This window comes from Gopherus flavomarginatus, chromosome 2 (assembly GCF_025201925.1).
Source record: "Gopherus flavomarginatus isolate rGopFla2 chromosome 2, rGopFla2.mat.asm, whole genome shotgun sequence".
In the NCBI taxonomy this organism is placed as follows: Eukaryota; Metazoa; Chordata; order Testudines; family Testudinidae; genus Gopherus; species Gopherus flavomarginatus.
In genome coordinates, this window is record NC_066618.1 from 58,095,581 (window position 1) to 58,111,457 (window position 15,877).

The 15,877-nt window shown below is 37.9% G+C and overlaps 1 protein-coding gene across 4 annotated transcripts in view; it reads right to left on the bottom strand.

Moving 5' to 3' along the window:
* The window catches only part of CRPPA (CDP-L-ribitol pyrophosphorylase A), a 215,580-nt gene that overhangs the window by 124,127 nt on the left and 75,576 nt on the right, over positions 1-15,877 (bottom strand). For all 4 annotated transcript variants that reach the window (XM_050938694.1, XM_050938692.1, XM_050938691.1 and 1 more), the window contains exon 5: positions 10,166-10,211. In XM_050938694.1, coding sequence (XP_050794651.1) covers positions 10,166-10,211 — 46 coding nt within the window. The remainder of the gene's footprint in view (positions 1-10,165; positions 10,212-15,877) is intronic.

Consider the following 15,877-nt stretch of genomic DNA (forward strand, 5'->3'; position numbering starts at 1 on the left):
GGCTGTGGAATCCTAAAAGGCAGCAGAACTAAGACACAACAGACAATTTCTCTGAAAGAGGAGTCTGCAAACGAATAGAATCCAACGTAACTTCACAAGGGGTTGCTCAAAGATCTCAGTTTAAAAAGTCAATTCCCCACCCCTCAAAAATCTCCTATCCCCTGGAATCCAAGGGGTAAAAGAAGAAGAATACAAAAAGACAATTAAGATTTGTAGGTTAACCTTAATAGAGAAGAGTAAAACATCTTAATGCTATACAAAACAGTTAGAAGGAATAACAAGTCATTTTATAAAAAATAGCAAGTGAGGAAGCAGTATTACAGAGAAAGTCCATAAGGAGGACAGTAATAAAATTAATGATAATTCAAACACAGATGGGATACTGAAATCATTTTTAAAATATGGCTTCAAGAAGAAAAATAAAGAAAAGAAGTTTGGACAATTAGATTTTATAGAAACATCTAAAGAAGTAGTAATGGATTGTTTGAAAAACTTGATGATACACAAAGTCAATTGGTTTGCTGATATGCATCTCTTCATACAAACTTATTGTACCACCAATTATGTCTTTCCTCTCCCCTCTCACCATGCCCTATTTTCCCCTTTAACTGCCAGTTGGGCTGTTTTTCTTCCCTTTTCTTGATCACTGTTATATTGCCTCCCTCCACCTTTCTACAGCTTTGGACTCCCCTTCCCTATGCGCACATGACACTCCTCAATCTCTCTCTGGAACACTACCCAGCCTCTCTCCCATCTACCCTTGACTTCCTTCACTTTAATGTTCCTGAACATGGAGTAAAATGTAGCTGTGGTGGGATTAAACCTCCAAGTGCTGCTTCCTTTTTAACCTGTAGTCCTATCAGAAAGGCTCTGTCCATTCCATAACCACAGCTAAAGCTCTCCATGCTGCCAAAATATAATGGGCCAAATCCTGAGATACTTAAACAGGGAAGTCAGGGAGTTTGTTAGACTAAAATTAAAAAGAAAAAAATTTTACTCAGGACTTGCTCTAGTATGTTTAACCCTTCTCTCCAACATAGTAAGACTCCTTTGTTTGAATCCTAAGGCAGCCCAGAGATCACCCCAACTCATTTTCTGAATCTTGCCATGTCCCAACTGTATCATTGCCTAGTCTTGCCACATCTCAATTTTGTCAAGCTTCATACAAGCAACTGCCCTGATAGTTTCTGACACTGGGTGTTTTCTTCGGCACTTGCCAATTAATCCAACTTGTTACCTGCGTGGGACTGTCTTCTGCACCAGTCCTAACATTTCCTTGGGACATTCTTTTCTTTTCAACTCACAGTAACATGAAATAAAGGTAAGCTTCATATCTTCCTCAATTTTGCCTTAGTACCATTTCTGTTTAGTTAGGCATTCTCACTTCAGATTAAAGATTTCTTATCATTGCCATTGAGAAAGACACAACAATTTCCTCCAGTATCCTTGGAAGACCTTATTGATTAAATTTTTAAGTATCCTTGGGGTCCATTTTATGAAATGAGTGGTCTATTATTATCTGGATATAACAAAAGAAGGAAAGGAGACGACACTTGATAGAGAATTTAATCAGGCCGCAACTTTACTATATAGATGTCTGAGACTACGCGGCAGATAAAGTGTACAGTGCAGGCAAATCCATGTTTACTCAAATCATTATCTGGGGTTTCCACCAGCCCCCTTTCATTTTCCATCCTGGTTCCCCCAGCCAATCCATGGCTTGGAATTCATCATCCATCCCCCTCATAGGAGGGTTAAGGTGGCTATGAGAACGGGGGAAGGAGTTGGCTCCCTGCCGTACCAATCATAGAAGTCTCCATCCTCCCTCCCTCATTCTGTTCCTTTATACAGCACCTCCTTTTAAGTCCTTTACTACGCCATTTCTCTGGTCACTGAATGCCTTCCCTATGGAGAACCTGCACTGGACTTTTGCCAGGAGGCACCAGTAATTTGCTTGGTTCCCAAACATCTCACAATGGCCTCTGGTATAGCAGCCCCAATAGGTGAAGACCCATTCTCCCAAAAGAACCCATTGTTCCTTGCACCATACCAGGATCATCAAGGGGCGCCAGCAGCTGAGTTGTCCTCAACTAGGTACCGCAACAACCACCATCCATGGTGGGCAGTATAGGTGACCAGCACCCTGGATCCTTAAACTGAAAGAATTCATTAAAAAACAATGTCTTGCATAGCTCAGCTGTGTGCCCAGAGCCAAGAATCTCCATGCCACTGACTACATCTTATGCTGAGGTTCCATAGAGCCAGCGGCATCTGCTTGGATTTGTTGCTAGCTCCTGGTGCAAGCTCATGAAATCTGTCAAACTGGAAACGAGACAAGGCATCTGCTATGCTATTAGCCATGCCCGGCAAGTGCTTGGAAGAAAAACAGATGCTGAGGTTTAAACATTGTAGAACAAATGCCCTCACCAACTTTATAACCCTGTGCGATCTGGAAGTTTGGTGATTGATAACTGTACCACTGCCATGTTGTCACACCAGAAGCATACCCTTTTATTAGCCAGCTCTGGTCCCCCAATAACCACAACAAAAATGGTAAAAAATTCCAAAAAAGTCATATAACGCACCACCCCTTTTTGTGTCCAGATGGCAGGCTTTTTCTGGGCACACCATCTGCGCCGATAAAACAACCCAAAACTTGTACCCCCTGAAGCATCCGAATGGATTTTTAAACCCCTTGTAATAGCCGTTCTGCCGGCCACAATGATACTCCATTAAAGTGACTCAAAAAACATTCCCACACCTTCAAATCCTCCTTCATCTCTCTAGTGACTCATATGTAATGGTGTGACCTGGCTATGCCCACTCTTGCCACTGCCATTCGGGCAAAAAATGCCCTCCTCAGGGCAACAAACCTGCAGGCAAAGTTCAGGTGCCCCAGAATAGGTTGCAGATCTCACAGTGTGAGTTTCTTGGCTCCTACTGCTCTCCTGAGCAATACCAGTAGCTCGTGAAGCTTATCCTGAGGGAGCCACAATATGTCCTCCCTGGTGTCCAGTTCAATCCCCAAGTAGGTCAATGTAGTTTGTTTTTTCTTCCACTAGGAGTACCCGCAACTGTTTAGCCAGGACCTGAAATGTGTCCAATAGGTGAACACACTCATTTGACCTGGGTTATCCTGCAAACAAAAAATCATGCAAATAATGTACTACTTGGCATAGTCCCACTGCCCACACCACTGGCCAGTGCAACATTGTACTAAATTTTTCAAATGCTGAACAGTATACCCAACAGACCATGGGCATAGCCTGGTCAAAATAAAATTGTCCCTCAAAAAAGAAACCCAAGAGCTCAAACTCCAATGGGTAAACTGGCAGCAGTTGAAAAGCAGATTTGATATCGCACTTAGCTATTAGTGCCCCTGGGCCACAAGCCCTAACCATACAAACTGCTTCGTCAATGGAGGAATAACGCACGGAACATAGCGCCAGGTCTATCCCATCATTAACAGAGCCACGTCTGGTGGTGAATGAATTAATTGGTATGTCCCTCAAGTCTTCTTGGGGACCAAACCCAGAAGGGAAACCCTCAAGTTTTCTATGGGTAATTGGTCAATTGGCCCAGCCACCCTGCCCTCCTTTAATTCCTGTAAAATCTTCTCTTGAATAATATGTCCCATCCCAGTTACTGACTTCAATTTTTTTGATATCACGAGTCCTACTCCCCACAAAGGGGAGCAGAAATCTCACAGTAACCCCTCCCACCTTGTTAAGGTAAGCCCATAGGAGAACTCTTAACACCTCTGGCCTAACTGGCATTGGTGCCCATGCTCATTGCACTGCCCCCAGTTTGTTCCCCTCCCCAGCTTGTGTTCTGTGTCCCAGACCCTGTTCCAACCGAGCCAGACCTGCAGTTGGCACTTGAACCACCTCTAGTCCTGTTTCCTCCTTGTGATCATCCCTTACTTCTCTCTCGCAAGAACAGGCTGAATGGGTCCCAAAACATGCCTCACATGTGTGCCTGAATTTACAGGTTCTGCAAAAACAACCACCATCATTAAATGTCCAGCAAATATTATTACATGACTTAGGCCCCTCCAGAGCTTGCTGTGGTATGAACAAGTGCGGGAGGGGTCTGAGTCATGTAAGAACTCCTGGCCCCCTTGGCATTATCCAGCCCAACCAGAGTGTGTGATGAGGTATGTCCAACCTTATCCCAGTTTGTGTTGCTGGCCTTAATCAAAACTGCTCATCCCATTTTAAGTGTGGTGCAATCATTATTGTGGGCCTGGATTGTATGTAATCTCTTGATGGGGAATATGGGACAGATGTGACACCTGGCGGTTCAAAGGACTGTACTGACCAATGTGCCAGGCAACAATGGACTTTTGAAACAAAAACTGTTGGGTTTTCCCAGGGAATATTAAGGAGAGGTAAATGCAAATTCCCCACCTCTGGTTATGCAAAACCTCAGTCTTTTGAAGCTACATCCTGAGAAGCGGGGGCTTTGTCTGCTGAGCACCTATTACATGAGGCCCAACTCAAAGGCTCAAGCTATATAAAGGAAAGACTGAACTATTCCTTGTTGTTCTGATTCTGACAGTTATGAACTTGTAACCACAGGAAAAAATGACTTATGCATTTTGAAAGACTGACACCTACCAAAGCTTGAGACTGGAATTGAGGTGACCTCTAGTAAGCTTTTTCGCATGCATGTAGGTTCTCTTATTGTTTTAATATGTTTTCTCTGTAATATTTTCACCTTAAGAATAAATGTGCTTGCTTATAAGTAGCTGTGTGATAACTTATAACATCAGGCAATATACTGGGCATAGCCTCTGGAGAGAAAGCTAAATGCAGATGATGGCCTTTTAGGCAGTCTGGCTTGCTGGGGATATTGCAATGTAGGTAAGAAAAACCCCAGTTAGGAGGGAGAGAGACACAGGAGACAAAAGCCTAAAAGTGCATGCTCTTGGCAGACCAGAGGGAAGCAACACAGGTGCAGTTGCCCTAAACTGTAAAAGCTAAAAAGTGCAACACAAAGGTATCATTATAAATGCAAAGAAAAGAAATTTGCAGCACTATGGTTCACCTGTCTACAATGTATTAGGGATGGAACTGAATAAAATAGTAAAAAAATTGTATACAAATGTATGATTCACTCAAAATAAATGGCAGTTCCACTCCCACATTCTTCTAACAGCAACTGTAAGTAAAATAAGAATTCACAGAAATACACCTGCATTTATACAGGAGTGTTTACACACATCAAGAATGACAATTTTCCCTTCCCTGCAAAGATGTCATTACAGGGTTATGAATTAACAGTGACTTTTGTTTGTACTACCCAAATGCTGAGAAATCTGAGCTGCAGACTTCCTAGTTTCACTGCCATAGACATATCAACATTACGAGAATCCATAGTTCATGCTGGAACAGTATGTAATGCTGCATATTAGGCATTTAAGATCATTCAGTGTTCAATTAACTTCAGGGCAAATAGAATTCATACAGATTTATTTTTAAAACTTGCTGTGAAAAAATACATGCAATCTCTGTTTTCACTAAAAAATGATGCTTTCAGCAACTTGAAAGAACATCTTGTGAAGTGTTTAGGAAAGTGTGAAAAAATTATGGAAATTATAGCCTGCAGACTGAGGTATATGAAGTGTGAAAAATTAAAAAGGAGGGAAAAATTAAATAATTTATAAAGGCAAGAAATCTAGAAAAGCAAAAAAATCTAGGTTAACACTGAAACTTCATTCTTAACCTGACTCCTTTGCGCTGAGGTACTGTCATTCATAGAATGCTTCGGCTCACATTATTCAGTGACATCTCTCATCGCCTCCTCTCTAGAATCATACCCAATCTTTTAAAAAAAATATGTGTGTGTATATATATATATATATATATGTACACACACACACACTCACAAACTCATGGCACTCTATCATTTGAGCATTGGCTAAGTCAAGTGTAAAGGTAAAGTTGGTAAAAACTAGTTAGAGTCTTGCAAATCTACAAACAAACAAATAAAAAACCTATAAAGGTTTTTTGTGGCTTCATTACCTGAATGAAGATTAATACCTTATCAAGGTTCTAGCAAGTTACCTTTTTAATGGCAAACAGCAGTCTACAGCTTTTAAGCATAACATTTTTTTAAATTACACACACACACACACACACACACACACACACACACACACACACACACACTTTCTTTTGTAAAATATGTGCATGACATGGCCCCCCCTCAAAGCATCACTGAAATGCTTCCCCTTTACAAGCACATATGGTTAGCTGACCTGTGTTCTACTCTCAATTCTACAATGAATTCAACAGAATGTCCATGCTGTGGCTGCAACACGTCAAGCTAATTTCTTATGTGCTTTCCCTTACCACAGAAAAGCACACAAGAGTGGATAAACTACTCTGGAAACTTGGTATGGTTCATCATGCAGAATGTCCAAGGTATCACTCTCTCACAGAAGAAGGGTTTCTATCTGTGCAGACGGAGGGGAGGATGGGGACGGAATGAGTGCCATTATGTGTCCAGTCTGTGGATATAAACTTTCTTCAAAGCTCCATAGTTCTTCATAGAACACAACAAACCAAACCAAACCTGTGATTGCCCACTTAACACACACATAACTATGCACACAAAAACAATCATCAAATTCAACACTGTGCATACTATCATTAGCATATAAAGAAGAGAGGGATCAATGTTTGTGGTGGCAGACAAGGAAGAGTTTGCTTCCTTTCAGCAGTGATTATTATGGGGCACCCATTGCCACATAGTGGAAACATGCCATTTGTTAGGGTCTGCCCTGCTTTCCTAGTCCTGACTGATGATCATACATCATCTACATATGCCCTTTGATAAACACAGAACTCACAGAAGTGTTTTTCAGAACCTTTCATATGTGCTCTCCATATAATATGGAATATAATTCCTGATTTCCATAAACTGAGCCTGGAAGACTGTCACTACATTTATATATGCCTCAAAAATTGGGATTTGTCCCCATACATGCACAATATAATGTGCACAATAATAAGCATGCATGCAAAAGTAGTTACAGAAGCAGGGCTCTGCTAATTAAAAAACATTCAGACTCTAAATTACAAAATTCTTGTTGAGAAGCTACTTTTAAAGTTTACATGTTTGAACTAGAGTTCAAAGACACTTACCCTAGGGACAATAGTCCTAATAGAGATTTTTTAGGATATTTTTTATTATCCAGATCTCATTTTTAAATGAATCAGCCTGACTACAAGACGAGGTTTCCTTACTTATAGGCTATTAAAAAATAGACATGTGCCACCTTGTCTGCATATTCTGCAAGTTCATACCTGCTGAACTAAAGAAAAGCATTAATGTTACTGTTTATAAAATGAATGATACTGGGGTTTTGTGACTTAAGGAAGTGAGAAAATAAATATGTTTTAAGAAAACAGTTTCAGAAGATAGTGACTCATTAAGTTATTTATATATTGCATTGCACTGCTCTGAATATGTTATATTTGTGTTTTCCTTACCTACATCAGAGTTCAGTTTGGTGGGCTGGAATTTGTCTATCATCAAGTCTCATTTAGCCAGCAGCTGAAAACCTAGTTCTGTTCTTCTGAAGCATTTGGGACATGTTAGCTTTTCTTGCATAGGTAGAATTACATTTGTAATGTGGATGACTAAGGAATAAGTCACCTAATTACTGTCAGATGATGAATTGTGACTTCTTTCACACAGTATTCTACAGCCAAGTACTTATCTTTACAACAATTTTTATTTTATTTAATTATATTAAATTACAATTAGTCAATTAACCAAAGAAAAATTATAGAAATGCAAGAATATCCTGTAATAAATAAAACAGCAAAATAAGCCATTGTCCAGAAAGTCCGTGAGACCATCACTGGAAAAGTGTAGTAAAAAGAAAACTATTCCTTAGACAAGCTGTGCACAGCCATAAGTATAAATTTGACATTTTGGCTCATAAAGAATAAACTCTTTAAAGATTTGTTTATCCAAGATCATAACTCAAAGCAAAAAGATACCATCTGCAGTCAGAAAGTGAAGACTTCTCTAGTGTGTCAGGTGGTGTGCATTGCACTGGATCTGGATCAGGTGCAATTTGATCCCTCCCAGAGAACCATAGAAAATCATAGTCTTCTTCTGGGTTGCTCAACAGTGTGCCGCCTCTTACTCTGGGCTTATGGTAAAGCCATGATTTAGCACAAAATTATTCAACTTTCTTTAGCCACAAAATATCACAAAAGTCGCTGAAAGAAAATTAATGCCATCTTTTATAATTCAATAGGGTTATCTTTTTAACTGTATTTAAAAAACTTTGAAACATTTTGGTAGATGCTGAAAACCCTCCCTCAAATTAGTAGCTCTAAGTCATATAAGTAGTCCCATTGATGCAGTACAACATGCTGGCCCTACATGTTCAATGCAAAAAATAGAGTATAGTTTACTTTAAAATTATGTTAAAGGCAGTAATAATGAAGACAGACTTAATTTAAGGTGACAGTTTTTGGATAAATTGCCATTATATGTTTGTGATAGATGGGATAGTTAAGGGTGAAATGGTGCAGGATGAGTGGAAAATGAGAAAAACATAGTATAGAGACTTGGGTATGGTGGGTTTTTAAAACTAAATATTGATCCTTTAGCCAAGATATGGTCCGCCTATTAAATTAAGTATGGTTTTAGACTGTTTGCATTGTTTATGTAAATCTAGTTCAGCTATGTTACTCTTGGCATTTCTAACCACTTAAATAATTTATGTCAGTCTGAGCATGCAGAGCAGCCTTGGGTGGGCTCAATAAGTTGGAATAACAAAAAGTACAATGCTGCTTTGTTAAGTGGATGTTTATAAATTCAGTATCAAAACAAAACATGTTAACCTAAAAATCATGAGCCCCGTACCATACACACTCCATTGATTTTAATGTGAACTCCTCTCATGGAGGCTCTGTCTGTTGCCAGCTTCTCAGCTGGTATAAATTGGCATAGCTCCATTCACATTAACGGAACACTGCCACTTTATGCCAGCTGAGGATGTGACCACTAATTATATAATCCTTAACTACTGTTCTGTTACCAGTTTATTGCCCCAGTTTGACTTTGATCCCACAAACACACTTGTTCTTATCAGCAAGCATATGAGAACTCCCGCTAAAGTCAGTGGGTGTACTCATATACTTAAAGTTAAGCATGTGCACAAGGGTTTGTGGGATTTGGACCTATACTATTCAAATTGAAAATAAAATCTAATTACTTTTCAGTATTATATCATCTGGTTAATTTTTCCATTTCTGTTAGCATGGACACCTCATTTTTATTACTTTCTATCTTTGAATTTATAGTATAAGCATAAACATTACACCTAGGCACGAAATACAGGAATTAAAAGGAATATTGTTATCTAGTTATATCGTCTGATCTTCTTCCTGATTCTACCAAGTCACAAATTTCAGTTAATTTCACATTAAAGTTCTCATGCACTAATACAGTGCAGCAAAATTTTAGGCACAAACCATATATTGTTATTTGTTTTTCAAAAACAATAAAATTTTAAACAAAATTTGTGGAACCATTTCTAATGGACTGAGATTTTGCAAATTGTTGTTTTTACAAAAATCTGGGTTTCACATTAAATGTTACCTGTCAGTTTCCCTTTAAATATTGGTGGCAAGAAAGAGGGAAAAAATACAGGAATCATAGAAGAGTCTAGCAGGGCAGTTTGTACTACTAATAATAGTACAAACTATTGTCTGTACAATATAAAGGACTAAATATACAAAAATATATGCCAACATTCTATAAATTTTAAACTGACCTTTGTGTGTACTCAGTATAAAAGTTATAAATTAACTATCTTGTTAGTATAATAAATAGCCATATTTTTACAACATTTTCACCTCTAAAGTCACAAATATTTTTTCAAATATTCTACATATTCTTTATAGTTTAAATATTCTTTAATCTTTACAAATATGAGTAACATATATATGTATATATAAACATTACAACTATATAAATAATGAATAACAGAAAGTTGGTTTTTTTTAAAAGAACTAACCAGAACAGTTGTATGGTTATTGTTTCTTATGGTGATACATTTAAAATAGTGTTATTCTAAATTCTGGGTTTGATTTGAGAATTATATGAATTGACAGTCACAAGGAAAAACACATACCCTTAATAATTGATTCAGCAGCATACAGATCCCGCTTGTAGGTCACCTAAAGGACAGAAAAACCTCATTAGACTTAACAGAGCAAGAAGGAATGTAAAACCAATAAAACAGTGCCCTGAAGGCAATTCTTTATATTAGAAGTACCACAAAGAAATGATAAAGTCAATTTCTTAATTATAGTAAATACCATTGGCATATGTGAGAACATAAGTTACAAAAATCACAAGAGATGCTATAGAATCACACTTTGTTGTTAAATATATAAATGTGTTTAGAGCTAATTTAAAACTATCACGTTTTGTAACTCTTTAGGGAGCCATAACAAGCATGCTACCCTCTAGATCAGGGTTGGGCAACCTGCGGCACGCAAACTGATTTTCAGTGGCACTCACAGTGCCTGGGTCCTGGCTACCGGTTCGGGGGGACTCTGCATTTTAATTTAATTTTAAATGAAGCTTCTTAAACATTTAAAAAAATCTTATTTACTTTACATACAATAACAGTTTAGTTATATATTATAGACTTATGGAAAGAGACCTTCTAAAAATGTTAAAAAGTTATTACTGGCATGCAAAACCTTAAATTAGAGTGAATAAATGAAGACTCGGCACACCACTTCTGAAAGGTTGCCGACCCCTGCTCATGATATTTCACTATGATTTCATACTGGGATTTTCATAATCTAGACTAGGTGGTAGTACTGCTGAAAAGGACCAGGGAATTATAGTGGATCACAAACTGAATATGAGTCAACAATATGATGCAGCTGTGAAAAAAACTAAATATCATTCTTGGGTATTTAACTGTAGTGTCGTATGTAAGACATGGGAGGTTACTGTCCTGCTCTATTAGGCACTGGTGAGGCCTCCACTGCAGTACTGTGTCCAATTATGGGCACTACACTTTAGGAAAGATGTGAACAAATTGGAGAGGGTCCAGAGGAAAGCAACAAAGATGATAAAAGATTTAGAAAACTTGAGCTATGAGGAAGAGTTAAAAAACTGGGCATGTTTAGTCTTGAGAAAAGAAGGCTGAGAAATGACCTGATAACATCCTTTAAATATGTTAATGACTGTTATAAAGAGGATGGTCACCAATTGTTCTCCATGTCTACTGAAGATAGGAGAAGTAGTAATGGGCTTAATCTGCAGCAAGAGAGATTTAGGTTAGACATTAGGAAAAAATTTCTAACCATAAGGATAGTTAAATACTGAAATAGGTTATCAAGAGAGGTTGTGGAATCTCCGTCACAAATACATGGTCTAGGTTTTCTTAGTCCTTCTTCACTGCAGAGGCTAGACTTGTCAACCTCCCACTATCCATTCCAGTTCTACATTTCTACAATTCTATGAAAGTGATCTATTGCCCATAAATCCATGTTGATTGCCATTCATTATATTACCCTCCTTTAATTCTGTATTAATAGAGCACTCTATCAGTCATTGTATTATTTTGTTCAGGACTAATGTCAGGATAATTAATCTATAATTACCAGGATTATCCCATTTACCCTTTTTTAAATATTGGCACAATATTTTCTTTCTTCCAGTTCTCTGGAACTTCCTCAGTGATCCAAGATTTATTGAAAAATAAATATTAATGTTCCAGAGATGATCTTGGCCAGCTCTGTTAAAGCTTGCAGATGCAAGTTATCCAGTTGTGATTTTAAAATGTCTAGTTATAATAGCTGCAGTTTAGTAACCTCAGTTGCTGTAAGAGTGAAAAATATGTCATCTTCTGATATGTTTACATAATTTGGCTTTTAACCAAATACAGAACAGAAATGTTATTGAACATTTTTGCCTTTTCTGTATTATTACTGATAATTCTACCTTTTCCATCTAATAATAGACCAATATTATTGCTAAGATCCTTAATGTCATTAATATACTTTTAAAACTCCTTCTGATTGCCTTTAACTCTGCTGGCTATAGATTTCTCCTTGTGTCCTTTGCATCCCTTATGAATTTTTTTACAATTCTTAGCTTCTGATTTATATGAACTACTATCAACTTTCCCTTTCTTCCATTGGTTTTATACATATAATTTTTCATAGATGCCTTCACTTGCCCTTTGAGCCAGGTCAGTTTTAAAACCAGCATGGTGGTCTTCTCTAATTGTGGATTTGTGGCCTTTTGGGCATCTAGTAAAATGTTCTTAAGCAATTCCCAATATAATTCACCTTTTTCTGATTAAATTCTTTCGTTCTGCTGATTTCTCTCGTAATTGTTTTCAGCTTTGTGAATGATTCTCACTCCAAAAATGAGTATGTCACAAACTTGAAAATAAAATTAATAATACATAAAGCATTCATAAAACAAAGGTAGCAAAAAGACAGTGCTCACAATTAAAAGTGTTGCCATGAGTAGTTATTAAACATAAGCAATCATGATATAGATAACAGTCAGGTGAAACGACCTGAAGTAATTAAAAGGAACAGTACTACACGCATGTAAAAATCACCTTTTCTCTAATTGCATCAGGTTAAGCCATACTTAATGGGAGGTAGATAGCATTCCAAATCAGTAAGGGGTGATGGCAAGATGGAAGAACTGCTCTGAGGCAACAAAAGATGAGGAATCTTCCTGAGGGCTTTTAGATTCAGTCACCCTGATCTCAAGAGTTGGGATGGAAGAGATGGCTTACTAATGGACCTCTCTCTGTTAGTAGCAGCTCTATATTTCATCATCTGTTTAATGTAGCAGCCTTTGGGTAAGTACCTTGAGATTGGCCCACACTACTACAAATGTCTTGGCAAGAATTAAAGAATGGAAAAAAGGACAATTTCTCTCAGACAGAATCCAAAGATAGATACTGAAGATTATAGCAAAAGAAAGGTGTTCTGAAGGAATATCAGTTGATGGATTGTGGCTTACTACAGACCTAGAAACCTCTACAAAAAAATGTGTGGAGCAGAGGCAGAGAGAGAGAGAGAGAGAGTCTGCCTCCGCATTTTTAATTACTTTAAAAACTGTTTCCCATCGTAGGAGGGATAATAGGCTGAAGATATTCTATTCCAGATACTCTGAAATTTCAAGAACCCTTTGAAGCATCATTATTGTGTCAGTTCTCCTTCATTAAGGTGGAGTTCTTCTCCTCTGTTGGAAGTTAAGTAGACTGATGTTGATCTCTCTGGAGACATATGAGTTCTTGGCATGTGTAACATAACTCATCAGAGCACCAAAAAGCATAAGAGAAAAGCCAGTAACCATAATAAAATAAACATTCACTGTGTCTAACAGGCTAATGCAGATCTTAATATATAGCTGAGGACAATTCTGCAAGATGATGAGTACAATGCAGGATTGAGCCTGAAGTATAGCAGAATCTGTTCTTTAGGGAGGATTAATAAGAAAACAAATGGAAGAGATTTTGTGCTTCTGAAAAAAATATTCTCCCTAAAAATTATTTTAATATTTTTTATTTTATGCAGCCAATGCACAAGGAATTGCTTAAATTCTGCTGTTAATTTGTTAGGAAAGTTCGTGCTCTAAAAATGGCAGAGTTGTACAAGTAGTGCTGAAGGTTCAACAAATCACCTTTTCATCTCAGACTTACTATTATCTTATTAGAAATGTGTTTTGAACTGGCTCCAGATCTAGCAATGTACTTATGAATCCTAAAATAATACAGACTGCTGAAAAATTGCAACATAGAAAAATACAATAGAGAGACAAAAAAGTCTCCAGGAGTAAAGCCTCACAAACCCCAAACCAACAATGATATCTTTAAGCTGCAGGGGCACAGTCTTGGACATCTGAATCCACACCAATCTTGACAATAGCGAGGATCTACAGTCATCATCAGACATGGTAAACAGTGGGTTTCACAATAGAATAAGTGTTTGAAGAGATCTCAATCAAAGAAGTTTCATATCTTGCTGAATGCAAAGCAGGGCATGCTTGATTTACCCTCCACTAAAACCCAGGTATCACAGCAGGAGAAAATAATTGAGGTGCGAAAAGAAAATGGGTAAACTTAAACAAAAGGATATAGAATTATCAAAATCACCAAAGTAATAATTATGTTTACTATTGTCAAGGCTGAATCCCCACTCTGGGACTTAGAGTTCAGAAGGTAGGGGCCTGAAAGGATTCTAAAAATTAATACTGGCCACTCCAGGCTTGTATTAAACTCCTACGGTTACAGCTTCTCTCTGACCTTGGGATGAGTAGATGCTGCCACCACTCAAATGTAAAAACCCCCTTGGGACACAGGAAGGCGCCCTTGGGAATTTCTCTCTGTGGAGTACCCTCAAGCCCTCCCCCCTCCACCTCCACCCCCCAAGGGAAGAACTGAGAAAGAAAACAAAGGAAATTAGCTGTTGCCACCAGCTAATTAAACAACATATGCACAAACCTCTTGGACACCAAAATTGCAATCTTGTTCTTAAAAAAAGGTAAATTTTATTAAAAACAAAAAAGAAAGAAAATATATCTGGAACTTATTTGCTAGATTTTAAAAGAGCAATTCCAAAAATTCCAAAATACCTTTCTTGGAGGTTCAACTTAAATGTTACAAGCAAACAAAAGCATCTGGGGTTAGCACAGGGGAGTCCACGAGCCATAAGAAATAAACAGAAATAAATCTAATTGCGTCTTTCTAAACATTTCTGATCTACTTACATATCTGGGGGTTCCAAATAAGTAGTTTTAGGTATGATCTGATGATTTATGATCATGCCTGACTTAAAGCTTCTCATAGCATAACTGCTCCCTGTTCCTCTCTTTCCTGGAGAACAACTGAGACAAAGGGATAGTTTCCCCCTCCCATTTTAAAAAGTTCTAGCCTTCCCATTGGCTCCTTTGGTTAAGTGCCCACTCCCTTTCCTTTACCTGGAGGATTTAACAACCCTTTATAGGTAAAGCAAGCAGAGAACAGCCACCAAGAGGGACTTTATAGCTAACTGGCTGGCTGGGTGTCCATAAAAGGGAGCTACCTCTCCCTTCATTTATCATAACTATGAAGATGGTTTTGATGGAAATCATAAGATGACAACATAAGAACAGACAACAAAGTATCCCTATTAAGTTTGTCGAGTGGTTTCTAACAAGTCAATCAACTTGAATGTTAAAAGATCCCTATAAATTACACAGAGCTCAAGTTGGTGACTCAAAACCATGCCAACACCATGCCAACACCTCTTTTAAGATGTCACCTTGTTCTCTAGATTCTCAGATTTCATTTTAAAAAAAACTAAATCTTTAATCTTTATGGTTAAAAAGAAACCTCCAAAAAGCAATCCATGAGTCACCAAAGCAGCGACATCTGCCAGAGATTGTAGGGAGCCTAAAACAATAGTGCCAAAAGGCATGATTTGCTCCTCTTCAACTCAAGGAGATAGTAACTCAATAGATGCCAAATAATAATAATTTGAAGGTCAGAATTATTAACTACATCACTGCTGGTCAAAGCATGTATGAAAGGAGAGGGAGGATCATATTATGAATATCTACTGTGAGTGACCTCTCTTTTTGGTACCATAAATGGATGGTGTGCTTGGGCAAGTTCCCCTAGCCAAAATGGAGTTAAGACCAAGGAGCCTAGAAGGGCATCTGAGCTCCTTCAATGGGGAACCAAGCCCAATGAGCCCATATTATCTGTGAATACTAACTGCATCTGTTCAAAAGAAAAGAAAAAATGTGAGGACTCCTAAATGTTCATAAATCTATTGGGTTTTTTTGGTACTTTGTGGCAGCAAAGGCTTCTCTT